The sequence below is a fragment of the Erpetoichthys calabaricus genome, chromosome 13 (assembly GCF_900747795.2).
Source record: "Erpetoichthys calabaricus chromosome 13, fErpCal1.3, whole genome shotgun sequence".
Lineage (NCBI taxonomy): Eukaryota > Metazoa > Chordata > Cladistia > Polypteriformes > Polypteridae > Erpetoichthys > Erpetoichthys calabaricus.
In genome coordinates, this window is record NC_041406.2 from 90,693,962 (window position 1) to 90,717,756 (window position 23,795).

General features: G+C 38.0%; 1 protein-coding gene across 2 annotated transcripts in view; it reads right to left on the reverse strand.

Annotated features, from left to right (window-relative positions):
* The window catches only part of LOC114663483 (protein LYRIC-like), a 54,553-nt gene that overhangs the window by 25,260 nt on the left and 5,498 nt on the right, over positions 1-23,795 (reverse strand). For both annotated transcript variants that reach the window (XM_028817237.2, XM_051935733.1), the window contains exons 3-5: positions 9,693-9,777; positions 4,784-4,957; positions 4,012-4,062 (exon numbers count right to left, since the gene is read on the reverse strand). In XM_028817237.2, the coding sequence (XP_028673070.2) occupies positions 4,012-4,062; positions 4,784-4,957; positions 9,693-9,777 (310 nt within the window). The remainder of the gene's footprint in view (positions 1-4,011; positions 4,063-4,783; positions 4,958-9,692; positions 9,778-23,795) is intronic.

Below are 23,795 nucleotides of genomic sequence, written 5' to 3' on the forward strand. Positions count from 1 at the left end.
AGAAAGAAAAGCGTGGAGAAAAGAGACCCAAAAGAGGTGGAGAGAAAAAAATGCTAAAAAGAAAAACAATAATCTAGGTGCAAATTTAGAAAATAAGGAAAGTGATAATCAGCCCGGAACAAGTGGCATTGAAAACAAAGCACGTCCAATAGGGCTCAGAAATAAAAGATTAGAACTTCATAAACGGGAGCAGCGTTATACATCCTGCAAGAAAGAGATTTAACCACGCCCGGGCCGGAAATAAAGGACAATTATTATTTTTACACCGTCACGTGAGACAAGGCAGTGAGCCACCATTTAAAATAAGTCCACAGACATCTAAGTAAGCAGTTGTTGGATTGCTTTTGGCAGACACGCAGCTCTTAAAACAACGACATGCGACAAGCAGAACAGGCAGCTCGCCAGCAGGTTGAAGCCTTTTTTCTTTTTTAGGTCCGATTGAGGTGGGCGGAGTACAGCACGGGAGACTGATAGCGGGGTACTGATTGATGCGGTAAAAGGGGGGCGAGACCCGGGGGAGGAAGGGTCTGAGAATAACATTAGACACCAAAGGAGATCGTGATATGCCATTCGTATTAAAATGTTTACAGTTTACCGTGAGAATAGCTTTTGCTATGACAATTAACAAATCACAGGGACAACCATTAGAAAACGTTAGATTATTTATTAGAGAAACAGAAACAATATTCACTCACAGGCGATTATATGTTGCGTTGTCACAATGTATCTCCAAAAATTGATTCAAAATTCTATGCGATCTTGAAGAAAAGGTAATTCCCAATATTGTTTTTAATAAACATTTAAAGTAAAAAGTGCAACTAATGAAACAAACAATTCCAAAGAAAAAAAAAAACCTTTTAAAATTGTATATCCGATTAACCAAACAGAGGCATGGTGGCGAAGTGGGTAGCGCTGCTGCCTCGCAGTTAGGAGACCTGGGTTCACTTCCCTGGTCTTCCCTGCGTGGAGTGTGCATGTTCTCCCCGTGTCTGCGTGGCTTTCCTCCGGGTGCTTCTCCCCACAGTCCAAAGACATGCAGGTTGGGTGGATTGACGATTCTAAATGGTCCCTAGTGTGTGCTTGGTGTGTGTGTGCGAGCCCTGCGATGGGCTAGCACCCTGCCCGGGGTTTGTTTCCTGCCCTGCGCCCTGTGTTGGCTGCGATTGGCTCCAGCAGACCCCCGTGACCCTGTAGTTAGGATGTAGCAGGTTGGATGATGGATGGATGGATTAACCAAACACAGGGGTTGGCGAGCGAAGCGAGCAGGGGGCAGAGCCCCCTAGTATACAGTAAAACAAATCATTTTTATTTTCAAGTATTCTTTTTTTATGAAATTTGAAGAGTTAAAAATTGGATATCCTCACATTTGCCATTCTGTGACAAACTCATCCAACATCCTTGCTAGAAACAAACCAAGAAAGTGACAACTGGTCTTCTCTGGGCACACTTAAGCTCATACCCATAGTAGTACAGTTCAAAATTTTCATCGTTCACCAACGTGTCACGAAGGGAAAAAAAAAACAAAAAAACAAAGTCCTAGAAGAAAACTTCAAAAACCGAGAGAAGACATGTACTCTTTATGGTAGAATGCTGGCCCATAAAAGTTTTCGTTTTAATTAAGCCTCTATGTCTGGGTCACTATGCAGGGAGTGGATGTAGAAGTGGTGAACCACTACAAGTACTTGGGAGTCCACATCAATGACAGGTTGGACTGGTCTCATAACACAGGGGAACTATATAAGAAAGAGAAAATTAGTTTGGTCTTAGTGGGTCATGAGTGACATCCCTCATATGTTCTACAACTCTGATGGCTAAAGCAATTTTCTACACTGTGATGTGATAGGCTGGTAACATCACTTCAAAAGAGGCCCACCAAATCAACAAGTTATGAAGGCAGACTCTGGACCTCCTTGAAGGTACAGCCATTATATTTTGAGCGCTATGCTGAATCCAAAATAAAGTGACCTGTAATCATACCCTGCTGTTGCCTCCTGCCAAGGAAGTTGAATAAAATGGCTCATATGAATAAACTTACAGCTCCTCATATGGTGGCCAGTTGCTGAGCTCTTCAGTTGACTAGCTCTGCTCACACAAAGCACTCTTGCTCAACTCTGAAGATTGATTGACCCTGTTCTCAGGCAATCAGCTTCTTTTTAAAAGGAAAGCTCTTTCCTGCGGACCTATGCTACCTTGGCTTGAGTGCTACCAATTGCTAATTTAGGAAACGAGTTCTACCTCCACTTCACACATTACTGCAACTCATCAACAACACACAAAAGACATAACACATTCTGGAACATAGACATTCAAACAAAGGCAACTAAACAATCACCAAAACATTAAACTGACATTAAATCTGTCCATCAGTCTGCATACCACTTGACATCTTTAAAAGGAGGCAATGTTATCTATACACGGTGTGCGCACATACAAAAAGCTGTGTAAGCTAAAAACGACTTGGACACACACTTGGATGGAGGTCCAACATTAGTAGCGAAGGAAAGAATTAAAACAAAACTGAGTGCTATTATGAACAATGATGCACATCCTCTCTCTGGCAAAATAACACTGATGACTTTCAGTCAACAAATTATTCAAGCAGAAGTGTGTCAAGAAATGCAACAGCAGTTCCTTTACACCAACAGTGAATTGAATTTGAATGTGAATTTCCCCTTGGGATTAATAATCTACCTATCAGCATTTTGACTGTATAATGCCTCACTGGGGCTGGGACTGCCAAGTCAGAAGTTTTCTTCCTTTTTAGTTATTTTGGTGTGTGTTCAGACCATGGTGCTTATATCTATCTATCCAACTTCTGCAAAAAGCAAAATCCTCCTGGGGACAAATAAAAGTCCTATCCATCATAAACAGCATGCATCCAATATTGTTCAATGCACAGGCATCTTCCTCTGTGTGTATTTGTTTTTTATGGTACTTGCATTAGGTATTTTGGGTTAACCAGTGCTTTTTGTCAAAGTGTTAACATCCCAAACATGAGAATTAAATTATCTGCAAAGAGGGCGGCTAGCATTTTAATACTGTAAAAGATGGTTAAGACAAATGCTTAACAAATACATTTCAACTTGATGAAGCACTATATGAATCAATGTTTATTTCACACACAGAAATCACATCATGAGCATCAGAGTGCCAGGAGTATAAACTCAGAATCAACAACACAAGAGCACAGTAGAAGCTTCTGAATAACTTATGGCTGTATGAATAAATATTATTTATGATTGTATCCCCAGAATTCATGCACTGTGTAAGAGCACTCGGGTTAAAAGACAACCAAAAGTGGTATTTCTTCTCTTTTCCTATATATGTCTCTATTTCATTATTTGCAGAACTGAAACATTATGCTGAAATGCTAAATTACATTTTCTTTTATTCATTTCAGGCTAACATGATGCACCAAATGAAACTTAGACAAAAAAAAAAAAAGCCACAGTAAATGGAACTCAAGGTAAAGACTAACCACATACTACCATTTAAAGATCACACATTCTTTATGGTATTTGATTTGCTCTTCTCTTGTTTATCAGATTAGCACTGTTACCGAAAAAAAACAACAAAAAAAACTTCTATTTATAGATTCCGTAGTCATCTGAGAGAGTAGTTCTTTTCACTAACATTTTAATGATCCATACTTTCTATGTGAAACATTCTAAGAAAATACAAGTGGTTAATGTATTCTCTCTCAGGAGATACAACACATCCCTGGAGTTCTAACATCCAGATTTGCATCAACAAAAACAGGCTGACAATCCACCTCTGAGATGTTGGTTATATATCAACAACACTATACAGTTTTATAAGGGTCAGCTACAAAATAAAATACTGTATATGTAAACATATCTGCACATTTTAAATACTGCTTTATAGAACACTAATTTCAAAAAGTTTGATCAGCACTGGACTAAATGAAAAGTATCTGGTGTAATAAACAGAAAGAGATAAGAATGAAACAAGAATACATTAAAAGATATAAATACATTACTCCCTCCTTACCATGTGATATTATACCATCACCTTTCCCAGATTTTACGTGAAATGGCTCTCCTAAAAAGACAGGAGAAAATAATAAAAGCATTATTTTTATAGTAAAACAATACTATTGATACAAGCTTACTATACAGAAAATAGCAATATGTGAAGTTATACGTCAGTAAACTGGAAACATTTTTCACAATAAAAAAGAAAGGTCCCAGAGGTGGGGACCTTTGGCTGGTTGGTTGGTTGGAGATTGCTGTGCCAGCTCTTAAGATACTGTTCTCTGTTGCTTTTAGCTCTAGAAGGGTGTTTATTTTGTGCTTTGTTATCTGCCACATTGTTCTGGAAGAGAAGGAAGTGATCGACTATTTTTGAAAAAAGTGTAAGTTGCCCAAGCCTACTCGAAGTTCAGCTTGAATTATGTTATGATTTAAAAAAGCATATTTACTATTTAATATTCCTTTGAGAATTAGACCTTGGTAACAAGAAATGTCTCTGGAAACAACATAGCCAAAAAGGTAAACAACACAGAAAGAAAATATTTCACATGGGGCTGAATTTATTTTACTCATATTTTCAGACGGCAGGTCAGCACCTCTAATTTCTAAAGCTGAGTACTTGACTGCTCAGTCCTTTTAAAAAAAAAATGAGGAAGCAAGCAGTTAAATTTCAGTTATATTAAGGAAATGTCACAAGTAGTATTATGGTCAAGAAATTGTTTCCTCCACTGGCATTTTCTATCATTAGACACACGTCCTGCCAGCTACAGATTGTTCTTTAATTCTCATACCTTTATTTTTTTTCAGACCGATAGATGTTGCAGCAGTTGCAGTAGTGCGGTGCTCTACAACTGAAGAATTCCCTTGCACCTCAGTCTTCTGGACACCAGCATCCTCATTCACCACTTTGTCCCTCCTGCGCTGCTGCCGCTTCTCTTTGTTACTTATCTTTGTTTCCCATGCACCTAAATAGAATCAAAAAGCCCCAGTGATTTGTTTTGTAATAGGTTATTAAAAATGTCAGAATCTGTGGGTATGAACCATGAGGAAAGTTTCTTTCAAATAGAATGTAAATGGTGATTTGCAAGAAGTGTATAAAATTATAAAAGGAGTTAATACATTAGGCGTCATCTATTACTTACAGGTGAGCTCAACTAGAACTGTAGGGTACAGATGGAAGATTGCATGAAATTTACTCTTCACAACCAAAGCTGGAAAAGTTTTCTTCACAAAGACAACCCTGGATGCATGGAATAATTTACCAAGGAATATAGCAGAGTGTAACATCATGGGGACCCATAAATCTGAGCTTGATAATATATTGTAAAAGTTATGTGAATAGAGATTGGCAGGCTATGTTAGGGTAAATCTCCAGTTCTTGTCAAAAATCTGATGTTCTTAACTCTTCTCCTCTACAGTTTCTTTCTAGAACAGTAATTCTGGTTAATAATTTAAAATTTGTAAATGTGTAAGGAGAGCCCTTTTTTATTTTGTTTTGAAAGACTTCAAAATAAACTAAAAATAAAAGTATGTAATCTTTTCAGATTTGATAACATTATATTATTATGACTATTATAAATCAGAAAACAAGTCTCGACACACCTAATAAAAGAATTTATTTGACTGGGGTATAAACACACAGTTATAATAAGAACAAAGACCCTGGATTAATAACAGTGTTCATAAACAACAATTAAGTGTTTCATGTTCAGTTAAACTCCGTTAAAATTATATAAATAGCACTATTTATAAGAAAAAAATATTATAACAAGGACAAAGCTTTGATTTTCCTTTTAAGGTATTAATTAAAAAAAGCAATACAAAATTTAAAAGTAAATCATTCAGAAAGAGTATTAACATTTTTTGTAGAGTGTCTTTTTCCCCCAGACTAGATATTTTAATTTCAGAATACTAGTAGGCTGCTCTTTTTAAAAGGCATTTGATTTTTTTTTTGTTAACCCTTTAATAGCTTCTGCCACCCAGCAACAACAGTTTGCAGTTTTTTGAAGGAGGCTCCAGTGCCTTTTTAGTTCAGTTTGCCAAAAACACCTTTTCTATACTCCTTGTTTAGCACTAGTACTTCTGCTATGTTCATGTCAAAAAAAAAAACAAAAAACAGAAAAATAACTACATCTAATGTGTGCATTAATGGTTCAGGTTCTCATTAAAACCACCAAGGAGGTGATATAACCGTACAGCAGTCCTGTCTAATTTTAATTCCAACACTTGAGTATTGAGTATTAGGGCCACGGAGAAGAAAAAAAAAAATACGGACTCAGTGAAGAATAAAAGTGTATGTTGAAAAAAAAGTCGACATCGAGTTTATTCTCGACATTTCCACTTTAATCTCGATGTTTCCACTTTAAACCCTTGTTTTTTCTCTCTCTAGTTCAACTTTGCCATGACGTAAACTTCCTCTTAAAATCAACGTTTAATTTACTAGATTTTCTCAAAGCCCATAACTAACATAGCACATTAAATGCTTTGTATTAAGTGTTCCCCGACCCAGTTGTTAAATCACTATGTGCTTCTTAAACCGACTTCCTCTTGCACTGAGAGGAGCTGCAGGCAGCAATCGCCACACAGAATGCATTCACTTGATGATTTCACTACTCTCGGAACATTTAGAATATCATTTTCATGATGAAATGCATTAAACTGCACAGTAGTGTTGAGATTAAAGTGGAAATGTCAAGAATAAAATCGTCATGTTGACATACACTTTTTCCCCCCCCCCCAGTGTCCGTATTTTTTTTTTCTTCTCCATGGCCCTAATACGCTTCCATAGTATACAGATAGTTGTCAACTTACGTCCTATGCATTTTATGACCATTCAACTTACAACCGCTATCGCGTCTCAAGGGCAAATGACAATTTTTGCCACGCCAGCTCTGTATGTTGTGATTCATTCATCTCAATCTCATTTAATTATCGGCACCAGTTTCAACAGTTACACCTGTCTTACAATTGCAGGGAAAAAAAGGCAATTCATCTCAACACAAAATGAAGGTGATCAAGCAGTACAATTTAGAAAAGTAAGCAAATACAATCGCATGTGTCTAAGTTATCCCATTGTAACCGGTGTCTGCCACAAACGCTCTGCTGCTGTGCTCTGGCTTTGAATCTGGTTAACCTCTTTAGCTTCTGCATTGTGTCTCACGATGTGGCACTTTATGCAAACCGCCACGAAGGGGTAATGAAACCACAGTGAACTTCTTTATCTGTTAATGTTTATTGTTAACAGGCCAAAATGTTAAAACAAAACATTTGAGTGCTCAAACTCTGCCAGTATAACCCCTCTTCTCACAGTAAACACAATGAACACAGCGAGAGGCTCACACCGATGATGTAACATAACACAAAATAAACAAAGGATCCATGAAGCTGCTAAAGCAACAGTAATAAAAGAAAAAAAGAAATTATACACTACTATACACACGGTCATGTTTGAATACATAACGGTCTGTCTCACATCCAGATTGACTTGAGACTGGTCTATCAGAACCGAATGTGGTCGTGAGTCAACAACTACCTGTATGAAAGTTTGATCGATTCCTCAAAAACAAAATGAAACATTTTGAATCCTTCAATGAGCACTCTTTACTTCTGTTTAACATTGTGACCACTATATTTCATATAAAATTCAAGTGTAAGCTATACAAAAAGCCTACTTGTAATTTTGGAAGCATTGCTTTTATTGACATCAATGAAATGGACAGCCTTCTGTCCAGTGAGAAACAGCAGCACATTTGTGTCCAATTGCATTTAGACTAAAGGAGATTGATGGCATACCACTCAAACATGTAAACTGCTGCTGACAGGGACACTTAAACACCGATTTATATTATTATTCATGCCAAGGCAATGTAGCATGTACTTCAAGCTATGTGTCTTGCTCTACCAAGAAAGTTTTATACTCAAAAAGTACCTGGAGAAATTTCCCCAAACCAGTCAAATATGTTAGATACAGTTATGTCTCTGGATGTTGCTGAAGACTACATCACATAATGTCACTGCCAAAATGGTGATAAATATGGATGGCGCCTGTTTTAGAACTGTAAAGTATGTTGCACCTTTGTCACCTGCACAATAGTATTCACTCTCTATGTGGCTGTGAAGGCTGTTTGTCAGGGGAAAAATAACGTAGGTCTACTAAAAAGTAATTCTTAAAAGTGTCCACAGTGCATACACATTATTCTGTATAGCACAGATTGAACATTTCATGGTTTAAAACATGTTCTCTAATGCTGATTTTCCATTAATGCCAGGTTCCAGTGTTATTTCCACTACTTTTTTCCAAGAAGGTGGTTTCAGTGCAATCTGTGAAATCCTGGTGCTTGCTCAGTTCACAATCTGTATGTTTAATCCACCCATACTGGCTGCTGTGCAATTCATCTTATCAATGACAAGTCCATAGTCAAGACTTTCCTCTGGATCCAGTTTTAGAATCATCAGTTTTAGTCGATAGGATTGTTTTTGATTTTTACAATTACTGCTTTGTTGTGCAAAATGCAGTCCCGAGTACCCTCTTCTACAGTCCATGTACAAGAACTCATTTCCATAATGGCTGATGACAATGGGAAACATTACTTCCAAACTGTCATACACAGCACGAGAGTTATATGTGGAAGACAACTGCATTATGCACAGCATAAAACAGAGCTGAGAAAAAAACGTTTTAGATAGTAAAAATAACAATTGGCATAATATTCTTCAATATCTTCTATCTGGCTAAGGGCAAACACAACACTTGCTTTTGTTTTATGCTATCAATGTACAATTAATTTATTTGTAAAAGAAAACTCCTGAAACCACCTGACCTAATAGCAATTTTCAAAAGTGCAATGCCAGTCACTCAAAAGGCAATTAAATGAATAACCTGCACTAATTATGCAACACTAACAATAAAAAACATCTTAGAAATCCACCTTGGTAATTGGCTGCAGTAATGGGTGGCATGGGGAAAAGGCAAAGACTTCACAAATGAAAATTTAAACTTAGTGGGAAATCTTTATTCACTGAGAGTAGCTGTAATCTCCAATCACCCTAACAAATAGGGTTCAGCAGCTTATCTACTACCTTATCAGCATTAGTTATAATAATCAAAACACTGAAATGCACAGGCAGCTTAGGAGATCTAAGGGCAACAGACAAGTTATTGCTCAGTTTTCTAGGCCATATGTTACTTTAAGGTGGTGGATGAGATAGCCTGTGCAGGATAATAAATTAGTGTTAAGAGTCTCAAGAGACTCTGATTTCAATATCTGATGGATTTTAGTTAAGCGGCTTATTTCTTAAGACCAGCAACATTTCTCTTGCACAAATATTTTGGTTAACCCAGAATCGTAAAACTCACTTGAAAGAAACTGGGAGATTTTTATCCATCAACTTTCTTCTTTCTCACACTATAAAGAAATTTTGGAAAAATAATTATAAAATTTGTTATTGCTGTTATACCCAAAAGTATCTGGATATTTTTTGATAACTTCATCCATTCCTAAACTCACATTAAATATAGAATGCCAAGGATTAGTCCTTTAGAAAGTGGCAGCAATAAAAACTTAAGATCTGATTTCCTTTATAGAGGAAGGAGAACAAAGCTGCTTCTGCAGAAATTTCTCCTTAACAATAAACAGCTGAAATTAATTCTTTATAAAATATCCTGTTCTAAAACATAGGGTTAATGCAATGGGTACATACCATCATCAGTTTCTTTGCCATCTACAGACAATGAATTCTGAACATTTTTCACTTCTGTTTTCATCTTTTTCTTCTTATTCTTGTTCTAAAAATCAAAAATTAAATTAAAAATAAATTAAAATTAGATGCTAAATGCAAAGAAGGAAAACAGATGCTCGAATTTATATAGATGCCCGAATTTATACAGTGGGTACGGAAAGTATTCAGACCCCCTTCAATTTTTCACTCTGTTATATTGCAGCCATTTGCTAAAATCATTTAAATTAATTTTTTCCCTCATTAATGTACACACAGCACCCCATATTGACAGACAAAAAAAATAATTTTTGAAATTGTTGCAGATTTATTAAAAAAGAAAAACTGAAATATCACATGGTCCTAAGTATTCAGACCCTTTGCTGTGACTCATATATTTAACTCAGGTGCTTTCCATTTCTTCTGATCATCCCTGAGATCACCTTCATTTGAGTCCAGCTGTGTTTGATTATACTGATTGGACTTGATTAGGAAAGCCACACACCTGTCTATATAAGACCTTACAGCTCACAATGCATGTCAGAGCAAATGAGAATCATGAGGTCAAAGGAACTGCCTGAAGAGCTCAGAGACAGAATTGTGGCAAGGCACAGATCTGGCCAAGGTTACAAAAAAATTTCTGCTGCACTTAAGGTTCCCAAGAGCACAGTGGCCTCCATAATCCTTAAATGGAAGACGTTTGGGACGACCAGAACCCTTCCTAGAGCTGGCCGTCCGGCCAAGCTGAGCTACCGGGTGTAGAAGAGCCTTGGTGAGAGAGGTAAAGAAGAACCCAAAGATCACTTTGGCTGAGCTCCAGAGATGCAGTCAGGAGATGGGAGAAAGTTGTAGAAAGTCAACCATCACTGCAGCCCTCCACCAGTCAGGGCTTTATGGCAGAGTGGCCTGTCGGAAGCCTCTCCTCAGTGCAAGACACATGACAGCCAGCATGGAGTTTGCTAAAAGACACTTGAAGGACTCTGAGATGGTGAGAAATAAGATTCTCTGGTCTGATGAGACCAAGATAGAACTTTTTGGCCTTAATTCTAAGCGGTATGTGTGGAGACAACCAGGCATTGCTCATCACTTGTCCAATACAGTCCCCACAGTGAAGCATGGCGATGGCAGCATCATGCTGTGGGGGTGTTTTTCAGCTGCAGGGACAGGACGACTGGTTGCAATCGAGGGAAAGATGAATGCGGCCAAGTACAGGGATATCCTGGACAAAAACCTTCTCCAGTGTGCTAAGGACCTCAGACTGGGCCGAAGGTTTACCTTCCAACAAGACAATGACCCTAAGCACACAGCTAAAATAACGAAGGAGTGGCTTCACAACAACTCTGTGACTGTTCTTGAATGGCCCAGCCAGAGCCCTGACTTAAACCCAATTGAGCATCTCTGGAGAGACCTAAAAATGGCTGTCCACCAACATTTACCATCCAACCTGACAGAACTGGAGAGGATCTGCAAGGAGGAATGGCAGAAGATCCCCAAATCCAGGTGTGAAAAACTTGTTGCATCTTTCCCAAGAAGACTCATGGCTGTATTAGCTCAAAAGGGTGCTTCTACTAAATACTGAGCAAAGGGTCTGAATACTTAGGACCATGTGATATTTCAGTTTTTCTTTTTTAATAAATCTGCAACAATTTCAAAAATTCTTTTTTTTTGTCTGTCAATATGGGGTGCTGTGTGTACATTAATGAGGGAAAAAATTAATTTAAATGATTTTAGCAAATGGCTGCGTATATCTACAATAGACGTCCTGAACAAGCAAGAATTTTATATAAAAAAAGTGAGTCTTAAAAACATGAAAAATATTGTTAAGTGTGCTAACCCAAGCTCAGTATGGCAGGATGATTCACAACGATGACCAAAAGTCAGACTGGCCTGATTAATCCATCCTGGCGATTGGCTATAAATGACTTGGCACACACTGACCATTGACTTGGCACACACAAAAACTCAGCACCTGAACTAAATTTTATAACAGAAAAGTCTTCTTAAAATTTAGCTATTCTCAGAAGAAAGCAAACTGTGCCATACGCTCAGTAGGGCTGGGCAATGTACTCACTTTTAAATTTGATATTCAAGAAAAATAAATATGCAAAAGGCAATATTGCAGCGTTCAGCAGTTTGATTTTCCACAGATTCTTCTGAATGTTAAGTAAAATCTCCACTGCTTTTGCCTGGCATGGGTGACTGTTCAAGCAGTACAGCATCCAAAGATAAAACATGCTACTGCATATAAAAAGGCCGTCCAGGCATGTGTGGTGCCCTCCCACCTCCCCAGGCATAATGGGCCCCAGCTAAGTGAAGTTCCATAAAACATTTGCTGCTCTGTCGCATAGCGTATGAGCAGACAAGCAGCAAGGGGATGGAGGTAACACCTGCAGTGACTTAAATATAGTGTAAAACACACTTTCACTTACTTAACTTGCACCCTATATTTGTCAGTGACCAGATAACAATAACCACTAATTCACATCACACCAGAAGTGTAAGCAGTCAGCTGTCTATTTCAACATTACAAACAGGAAAAAAACAGCCCCCTTCATAATTGTTTTCATGGTGTATGTGTGAATTATTCAGTGTTTGTGTATGGGGTAAACTGCATTACAGACCATTTTATTTTAATTTTGAAATTGTATTCTTGTTTAGCAGGTGAATTGAGCTTCCTAATTACAATAATGGATATTCAACACACAGCTCATTAATTTTGCATTAACATTTATGAATAAATTGTTCGGGTGAACTTTGAATCTGTTATATATTAGCTTTCATCAAATAATCATAACCACATTACTTTGTGCGTAGAGGTTAGAAGTAAATAAAATATCGAATCATAAAACAAAAATCTATGTGGTTTTATAATGCCAAATTTCAAAAGGAGATATTGTTTTTTCCACCTTCAATTCCAATGCACTGAGAAGATTTGGGTAGTAGAAATGGCTCAGTTTACACCAAAATATTACCAACCTCCTCAGAATTTCAAGCACTCCCTTACAGACTCTAGTGCTGGCCATATAAAGTACCTATCTACAGTTAGGTCCATAAATATTTGGACAGAGACAACTTTTTTTCTAATTTTGGTTCTGTACATTACCACAATGAATTTTAAATGAAACAACTCAGATGCAGTTGAAGTGCAGACTTTCAGCTTTAATTCAATGGGGTGAACAAAACAATTGCATAAGAATGCGAGGCAACTAAAGCCTTTTTTAACACAATCCCTTCATTTCAGGGGCTCAAAAATAATTGGACAAATTAAATAACTGGAAATGAAATGTTCATTTCTAATAATTGGTTGAAAACCCTTTGCTGGCAATGACAGCCTGAAGTCTTGGACTCCTGGACATCACCAGATGCTGGGTTTCCTCCTTTTTAATGCTCTGCCAGGCCTTTACTGCAGCGGCTTTCAGTTGCTGTTTGTTTGTGGGCCTTTCTGTCTGAAGTTTAGTCTTCAACAAGTGAAATGCCTGCTCAACTGGGTTAAGATCAGGTGACTGACTTGGCCAATCAGGAATTTTCCACTTCTTTGCTTTAATAAACTCCTGGGTTGCTTTGGCTGTATGTTTTGGGTCATTGTCCATCTGTATCATGAAACGCCGCCCAATCAATTTGACTGCATTGAGCTGGATTTGAGCAGACAGTATGTCTCTGAACACCTCAGAATTCATTCGGCTGCTTCTGTCCTGTGTCACATCATCAATAAACACTAGTGTCCCAGTGCCACTGGCAGCCATGCATGCCCAAGCCATCACACAGCCTCCACCGTGTTTTACAGATGATGTGGTATGCTTTGGATAATGAGCTGTTCCACGCCTTCTCCATACTTTTTTCTTGCCATCATTCTGGTAGAGGTTGATCTTGGTTTCATCTGTCCAAAGAATGTTTTTCCAGAACTGTGCTGGCTTTTTTAGATGTTCTTTGGACTTTGCTAATGTAGCCTTTCTATTCTTGAGGCTTATGAGTGGCTTGCACCTTGCAGTGCACCCTCTGTATTTACTTTCAAGCAGTGTTCTCTTTATGGTAGACTTGGATATCGATACACCTACCCCCTGGAGAGTGTTGTGCACTTGGTTGGCTGTTGTGAAGGGGTTTCTCTTCACTATGGAAATGATTCTGCGATTATCCACCACTGTTGTCTTCCATGGACACCCAGGTCTTTTTGCGTTGCTGAATTCACCAGTGCTTGCTTTCTTTCTCAGGATGTACCAAACTGTAGATTTTGCCACTCGTAATATTGTAGCAATTTCTCGGATGGGTTTTTTCTGTTTTCGCAGCTTAAGGATGGCTTTTTTCACCTGCATGGAGAGCTCCTTTGACCGCATGTTGTCTGTTCACAGCAAAATCTTCCACATGCAAGCACCACACCTCAAATCAACTCCAGGCCTTTTATCTGCTTCATTGATAATGACATAACAACAGACTTGCCCACACCTGCCCATGAAATAGCCTTTGAGTCAATTGTCCAATTACTTTTGAGCCCCTGAAATGAAGGGACTGTGTTAAAAAAAATGCTTTAGTTGCCTCACATTTTTATGTAATTGTTTTGTTCACCCCACTGAATTAAAGCTGAAAGTCTGCACTTCAACTGCATCTGAGTTGTTTCATTTAAAATTCATTGGTGGTAATGTCAGAGGTGTGACCAGAACATCATGTGTGGGTGGGCAAAAAATATCCATCCATCCCCATTTCTATAGGGGGGTCAAATAATAACAACAACATAGTTTTATATAACATAAAAGCAAAAATTGTGGCATAAATCATAACCTACTGTTCAATAAAATTAACAGAGGCAATGGAACTTGTATTATTTTTTGTGAACAAATATAGAACTACATCTACAAGGTAAATATCAATAAAGTCAAACGTATACAACATACAAGAACAGAAACGTGGCTTATTGTAGTCATGGGAGGCTATAGGACATCAGTTTCCAGTGTTTAACCTGGATATTATCTATAGGACCAGTCTGTGGTTACTCTTGGCAAAATCTGAAATAAATTCATTCATGTCTAGATGTTCTGTGATTTTTTTCTCATGTGCCAGAATGACTAAATTTCTCTTCCTTGAATGTAGCATTGTTCGGCGGAGTGGAGTAAGAATGTGGTTCAAAGTAGAGAAAGAGCTTTCGCATGCAGCAGAAGACACACCAATGATGAGTGCTGTGATGCAGACATGGCTCTGACGTGCAGGATACTAGACGCGTGTTTGTGGAAGCCGCCACCGCCTTTTTCTAGAGCTTTTTTCCAATTAGTGTAGCCATGTTTGCTGAATATGTCCTCGTGGTCCGAATTGGAAACACTAAATTTGCGGCAGGCAAAGCAAAAGCTGCCATCACGGACAACATAATATTCAAGCCATGGTCGAGACTGATACCAGCTTGCACTAAAACATCTAAGTGTCTTTCCGAATGCGTGCCTGGGATAATTAATTAAAATGGGCTGGGATGGGCTATCCATATTTAAGTCAGGCAGACCGGACTGTATATTTTGTTGAAGGCAGAGGTTTGGGGTACCCGACACGGGCGCAGAGCTGGAGGATTGTGTAGGCTTATCTACATCTTTTGGAGTTTCAGTTCCCGACGTGGGTACGCTGTGCTACGTGTTGGTAGCAGCGGTGCTGGGCTCAACCATGGAGCCAGCAGCTTGCAGAGGGACAGAGGTTGAAGAGGTCTGCTTTTTAATAAGCCACCTATGCATAGCCTTTGGTGTTACCAACCAGAAAATAAAAAGAATGGAACGTATACACTGTTTTAATTAAAGAATGCGGTCAACAAGTTCAAAACGTGCTGCAAAATGTGCGGCGAAGTGAACTGTGAGCAACACGGTGCCTGTCTAGTGGAGGAGGCACTGACGGATACGCCGCAAATTCAAACGGGACTCAGTTTTGAAAATCAAGTTATTCTTCTCCAGAGTTTTCATTGGACAGACAGAGCATTTCGCGGGGGGGCACGGCTTGTCTCTGGGGGGGGGGGGGGGGGGGCAGTGCCCACTCCAGCCCCCCCCCCTCCCCAAGGTCACGCCTCTGGGTAATGTACAAAACCAAAATTAGAAAAAAGTTGTCTCTGTCCAGCTATTTATAGACCCAAATGTATATCTGTTGGGAAATAAGGACTCAAGAAGCTGCTAAGTATGCTGGATGCAAAATACTCAAATTGCCAGCTGCAAATATAGTAATTCTTATGCTTGTGAATGTTATAAAATAAATACTGGCACACATCATACAGACTGTTGCAGAGAAGAAAAAGGAAGTATATGTAAATACATAATTTGGAACATGCACAGTACATGTATTATGATCTGTGATTTCCACGGTAATGATTCAGTAGCTTTGTCTTTCCTTATACAAAACAGTTAAACAGAGAAGTGGAAATGCTAACTGTCTGGCAGACACGAAAGCCAGCAAGGTATTCTAAGTGCTGAGTGCAATACATAAAATGGAAACTCAAAAGATAAGTACAAGAAATCAGGGATGTCACAATACTAGGATTTTAGTATTCAATACCAATACTGATGAAATTTCACGATACTTCATACCTTTAGATACCACAACAAAAACAGAAATCTCATTCAACTGCTTTTTATTAAAAGTACTTCCATTATTAAAGTGGATAAAACTGACTTTTTCTGTAATAGAATATAAAATGTATAAACACTAATTTATTTGCTTATTTGGCTGATGCCTTTACCCAGGGTGACCTACAACATTTTAGATACAACTGGTTCCACAGACAGGTCATGGTCACACAGTGTCAGTAGCAGGACTGGAACCCACAACCTCAGGGACTGATGTCCATACCCTTAAACACTACGCCACACTACCCCTGTAATAACAGTAACTTTAAAATACTTGTATACCCATTAAGAAGTAAGCCAACTATCACTTAAGTGAACTACTGTAGATATTGGCATTCATATATACCTAATGACAGCGCAAGGCTTGAATTTGATGGATAAGGGGCTCCTCCCAGTGTAACAACAAACGGGGGAACTTTTATAATCTTGAGGGTACTTCAGCACAGGGTTTATAAAGGATGACATCAACATGGACTACCTCATTTACCTTACCATTTGTACATTACAAATTTATTCTGACATTTTCTGTCCAGTAAATAAAAATATTGCTTACTAAACAAACATTCAAATATTATTATTTATGTACTGTTGAATTGGTGAATTCCTAGATAATTTTGAATATTTTAATTTAAACAAACTCTTTAAAGTTGTTTTTGTAACAACCTGCTTTTAACATCTGGTTCATCTTACTCTGTTTGGTTTGTAACATATGCTATGGTAAGAGTTATACTTGCATCATTACCCGACTAAAAACATACTAAAGAGCGACAGTTGCATCAAAATGATTCAGTTTTCAAATGTCACAAAAACCTGGAACTTCAATGTTCCAAATCGGTCCCCCCTTTAACTCTTTCAGGACTGATGTCGACTTTTGTCAAAAGGAGGAGTTGACGATGGTAATCAACTGTAAACTGTGACAAAATCAATTGTTATGTTTTAGTTGGACTCTTGTTGCTAGAAAGAAAGTTAGCTTCATTGGTTTGACTGAGATTTCCTGCGCTCGTGTGAGTAGTAAGGAGCAAACAAGAGGAAAAATGGCACTGACATAATGGCGAGAGATCAAAGCGAATACGTAAAGCAAAATACTCCGTGGACAAAGTTTTGCCTATTATCTCTGAACTGGACTATGACTTGTCAGACTCTGATTTTGATACAAATGATCGAAAACGAAAGTGAGGTTTCAGCTTCAGCTAACTGGTCCCCAGCTAATCGTGGTGCTGAACAGGTTCATGTAGCTGACATGCCTACGGCAATGTTCGCCAGGAGGACTGCCACTTAACAATGATAAGAGGTAGAAACCAGGTTGCAATGCACTACGACCGCTGCTGCTGCCTCAGCCACGCAAAGACAGCCTGGCAACAAGCCTGCCGCACATTCTTGGCAAACTGGCAGCCGCAGCATGCAGCAACAGACGTTTTATGTTGATTTTTGTGTGAAACCATTGCTTTTCAGAAACTGTTTTTTGGAAAAAATATTCAGGCCTCAAAGAGTTAATTATTATTTTTGTACATTTGTCCCAAGTTTAATTTAATGTCAGTTTTACATGAATCCATTATTTCCTAACTGCCATAAAACACCCTTTGTTCAGAGGTTTTCAAAGTAACTTGTATGACTGTTCAGACTTTTTTCACTGCTTAGCCTGTGTACGAGTTCAGAGGTAAAACATTAACAGGACCTGCAGGTTATCTAGTAGACTGACTGCTTTACACTTGCCAACTTACCTTTCATATATAAATGTGCTTTCACTATGTTTATTACATTTTGGGGATTAAATGAATGGGCATTAGTTTGGCTTCAAATACAAAACGAGTGACACAAATTTAGTGTTTGCATATCTGTATTTAGTAATAAAGTATGTCTTTTTGCCCATCTTGCTAACTGGCATAATTGCAGTGCTGTGTGCTTCAAAACAGTAAATTAATTTTTTTTTTTTGGTATTAGCAAATGGAGTAGCCCATTTCGTAGCCACTACGTTTAGAAACGTGTCTGACTTTTCCTTGCTACAGCTGTTCATACTGCCAGCGTGCACAGACCTATAAGCATAACTGAATGGTGCATGCAACGTTTCCACTGCGACCACAAACTGTATAAACAGGTTAGAAAATGAGTGGATGTTTAAAATCAAATCCATAGATGTGTTTGACATAATCAGAAAATGAATGGGAAGACTCGATTCCTTTTTAGGGTCTGTACAGAACACAGTATTAAAATGCAATTCTTCACAAAGTGACTCTACTCAGTTGGGCCCTTGAGCAAGGACTTTAACCTGCAATTGCTTCGTCCTGGGTATGACGTTAATCTGCATCCAGCACTGCAAGCAGGTCCTCCAACTTTGAGGGAAAACTTGGGGAAAGGTGGCAGGACTGGCACTACACCCACCATACAAAACCTCACACTGTTCCAGTGTGGTGGTGAAGTGTCACCCGCTACACTCGGGTCCCAATCCAGGTGGTTCATTGTGTGGTGGGTGTGGCAACACTCCATCAGTGCACGCTCCCAAACTCTCACCTGTCTCTCACGCCTTCATTTAGTCTCCTCTTAGAACATTATGACACTACATGTTGAACGATTGAAAAATCACATCCAATCAGTCACATCAGTGCACTGACCAAAGCAATGTATGACGCTATTTATGAACCGACTCCATAATGGAATATTTTTTTTTTTTTTTTTAAATAATAATAAGCATGATACCAACAGTCACACGCTTAATTTCTCCTGTCTTGAAGACAAAGTACTGTATTTCCAATCACAACTTCTTTTCGATATGTGGTGATGCAGTGTTGTACACTCATCACCGTCAACTGTTTTACAGTATATGTAGTTCTTATTCACATTTTTCTCACATTATTACTTTGCCTTCTGGAGTAATTTGTCTGCTTACAATCACACACGAGTACAGTACATTTGGTTCCACAGATACTGAAAAAAGCTAGAACTGTTATGCTTCTGGAACATTATCGACTAGTACAGAAAGTATTGGTTCTTTTAACATCCCTAGATAAGATATAAAACAAAAATGGTTGGAAAAAACACATTTTACACATTGAGATGTTTCTTTGAAATTAAAAAGAAATTGTTAAATTTGGGAGTGGGGAGTGGCTGGTTGAGGTGGGGGAGACCATTTCCTTTGTTAAAAGGAAAATACACCAGGTTTTGAACGCTGTTTATATACATGTCTATATGGTACTAATCTTCAGTCTTTTAAGGAGAACATATCAAGAAGTACCAAGCATCTCATTTTGGGGTCAAAAAAAAAAAAAAAAAATCACAGTATCAATTTAGGTCCTTGTTGCCCTGCCCTAAATGAAAGCTGTACTGAAAAATGTCAGAAGTTAACAGAATGTTATTGACATGCAGGGTTTTTAAACACAATAGGAGTGCAAACAGAGATAAAACATAAAAGACAGAGCAAGGGAATGTTTAATAGAAAGAGGAGACTGCAAAAAAACAAAACAAAAAAAAACCTAGCAACATATAGCTGAGGGAAGAGAAAAAACAAAAACAAAATCAGTTTCAAAGCATGTCTGACTCTACGTGTATTTTTGATTTATTTTTCTCTCTCAAGTGTTTTATGTGGGGTCAAACATACATAGTTTGGACCTGGGCACTATTATGTAGTCCACCTTAACAACAAGACTCTTCTTGCCGATGAAGAGTGTAGTTGTAGAAGATAGAGATGCAGTATAAAAATCAAATATGCCTGTTTAGCAAAAAAAAAAAAAAAAAAAAAAAAAAGGGATTACTTGATTGCAGGCATCAACAAAATATCAAGCACTTCTAAAGCTAGAAATCAACTTTAGCTATAGAGAATAACAATATGAAGTGAATGCTGACAGCAGGACACTTAACTAATCTTGCTGTCAGCATTCTCCAGCTTATCAGAAACTTTTGCCTGGCACCGATGAACTACTGGATGAAGGACCCCTTCCGAGTCTTGAGATATGAGGAAATGGGAACAATTATTTTAAAGGTTTCTTATACCAACTAAAGTAAAACAGTTATCAAAAATAATTATCAAACAGTAAACTAAAGTATTAACTTTAAGGCTATGTAAAATAAATTATTAGGAATGTGTTCAGCATAACAGCTGTTACAACAAAATGGATGAAGCACGGTATACCAACAGTATGACTACTTCAGGGAAAAGCTACCGAGATTCAGTTACACAAACCATTTCATAGGTTTTAATACCTGAAAGGCATGACTTCAGATGTGTATAGGACTTAAATAAACGGAAATTAAGGTCTATTATTTTTAAGGCTTTCCTTTTATACTTTCAATGTATAGATTTATTGCCGAAACTCATATTAGATGATGGAAGGATGCTGACAATGAAAGTCCCAGAAAACCTGAAATGCGACTTATAATCCTTAAGCTGGCTACCCATTTAATGAAGTGATACATTTGTCCTGTGTAGAATGTAAGAAATGGTTGCATTCAGGAATCTGAAGGATTAAAACCTCATGACATTGTTACCACCTGCAACAAAATGTGCTAGAGAAGAGGTGTATTTCCTGAAATCCATCAGGTGAACAGGTATTCCGGCTACCTTCTTTTAAAATTACCCAGCAGAGTGATATTATCGGCAAAAGCAACAGTTAAACAGATGGGTCACTGCAGGTGCAGTGGAGTAAGAAATAATAGAGAATAAACAAAGAGTTTCAAGGTAATTTAGGATCAGCAGTCCTTACTGACAGCTACCAAGCAACACAGTTTAGCATCTAAGGCAAGCAGCACTGTTTAATTCACTATGAAGAGGATCTTTTATAACTATACCAATATACAAAATTTACAGAAGCTATTCTGATGTAGCTGCTATGGATCAGCTCAACATTTGTTTTTACAAAAATATTTGCTAATACCATACACAGTCAAACTGACAAAAAAAGTCACTTTTCTCCGTTCATTTTGTATATGGCCCATTAGGGGCATATCCTTGACAAGATTTCAGGATGAAAATGAACATGGTAGATGTTCAGTTTTCTGTCTATAATTTATCTTGACTGTGAGAGTTTGTTACAAAAACTGTATAGGACAGACATTTTAATGCTTTTTTTTTTTAAAAAAAAAAACAGGCACATTGTATCATTATTCAATAATCCCAGTGTCGTTAATAAATACAAGTTTTATTAAATTATAAATATTAAGTTTTTAAAATGACCGTGACTGAGTTACTCTGTGACAGGCTTAAAAACTAGAGTTGATATGCCATCATTACTTCAAAACAAAACAATAAAACCCTATTAAGGCATATAACTGTACAAAACTGGAGTAAAATTAAGTAATTGTGCATATATCAAAGACTACTTGCAAAATTTGTAAAATGCCAAAATTTACCATTTTAAAAGTTATTTTTTCTTATGTTATCAACAAAAATGACTATAAAAACTGAAGCACTAGGTAACTTAAATTCTGCCAGCATTGGTAAAGTTTCCACATTAAAATTCAAAACACAATAGATGTCTACTAGCAGTATTTTCACACGTAAAACAGTAATTTTTAACTTTGGAAAAGCAGTTTTACTAGTGTAAGGTACAAGTTTCAACATGCTCACAAAGCAAATCGAGTTAGCTGCCTTTTATTTTGAATTTTACACTGAACTATAATACGTCATGCATGTAATCCACATTTAAGATGTCTCACTTAAAGGTTTTTCCAATGCTGTATCTGTCCTGGTATCTATATAAACACAGGGAACTCCAGTTTCTGTATTACATCTTGCCTGAAGAAGGGGCCCGAGTTGCCTCGAAAGCTTGCATATTGTAATCTTTTTAATTAGCCAATAAAAGGTGTCATTTTGCTTGACTTCTCACTATATTCATAATGGCTAACACAGTACAACAACCTAGTATCGTGAGCTAAATAAAGGAATTTATGGTTCGCTTCCCAGGTCCTCCCTGCGTGGAGTTTGCATGTTCTCCCCGTGTCTGCGTGGGTTTCCTCCGGGCACTCCGGTTTCCTCCCACAGTCCAAAAGACATGCAGAGTAGGTTGATTGGCGATTCTAAATTGGCCCTAGTGTGTGCTTGGTGTGTGGGTGTGTTTGTGTGTGTCCTGCGGTGGGTTGGCGCCCTGCCCAGGATTGGTTCCCTGCCTTGCGCCCTATGTTGGCTGGGATTGGCACCAGCAGACCCCCCGTGACCCTGTGTTCGGATTCAGCGGGTTGGAAAATGGATGGATGGATGGATGGATGTTTGCATTAGGTAACCATACAAGATGATCCCCATTTACTGCCCCACTGGTGGCAATATAGCAGTAACTGTGGACAGTGTTTTTTTTTTTTTTATTACTCATAAGTTCTTGTGTGTTTACATTACAGTAATCCCTCGCTATATCCCGCTTCGACTTTCGCGGCTTCACTCTATCACGGATTTTATATGTAAGCATATATAAATATATATTTTCACCGGTTCGCGGATTTCTGCGGACAATGGGTCTTTTTAATTCTGGTACATGCTTCCTCAGTTGGTTTGCCCAGTTGATTTCACACAAGGGACGCTATTGTCGGATGGCTGAGCAGCTACTCAATTAGAGCACGCAGTTAAGTTCCTGGGTGCTGATTGGCTCAGCGACAGAGAGCAGCATTCAATTCCGTTTTGCATTAGCCAGCATCTCGTCTCGCTCATTCAGTATCAATGTGTTTCGCTGTGTAAAGAGTTCACTTTTGTGCCCTTTTGTGTTTATCTTTGTGCGTAGTCAAGCCCTTCGTTATGTCTCCAAAATGATCTGCTCCTGCTACTGCTTCCGAGGCCTTTCCCAAGCGCCAACAGAAGATGCTAACGACTGCCGAAAAGGTAAAAGTTTTGGATATGTTGAAAGAAGGGAACAGCTATGCCGCTGTAGGACGCCATTACAGCAGCATTACGTATTAAATAAAACTCCTCAATGATATACGATACTTATGTTTGTGCGTAGTATATAAACAGTGTATTTACATATGTAATTTTAATGAATCTTACCTAATATCTAAGAGTATATAAAGGGTTCATGCTGTATAACTGTGCGGGAAATGTTTATATGAGTGTGGGAGAGTTTATAAGGGCTTAAAATATATAAAAATAACCATATAAACATACGGTTTTTACTTCATGGATTTTCACCTTTCGCGTGGGGTTCTGGAACGCAACCCCCTCGATCGAGTAGGGATCACTGTATACTTTACAATGTAAGTAACCTGTGTGACAGAAACAATAAATACTATTCAAAAATAAGGAAAAAAAATCCTACAGCTGTACTTTCCAACCAGACCCTGCTGTTTTTTCCTTAACTGTAAACATCTATTAACCTGCATAGTTACCACAATTGCAGGTGTTTAAAAGTAACACACAACTAATTAAACAAGGTTAATACAAATAAAATGGAAATACTCTGTAAATTTCAAACATAGTGAGAGCTGGTACAGTATACAGTAATATAATTTTAAAACTAAAACCTGAATTTGCTCGTCTACATTTAATTAAAAGAAAACAAACCCCTTGAAGTACACACAAATGTCAGTTAAAGCA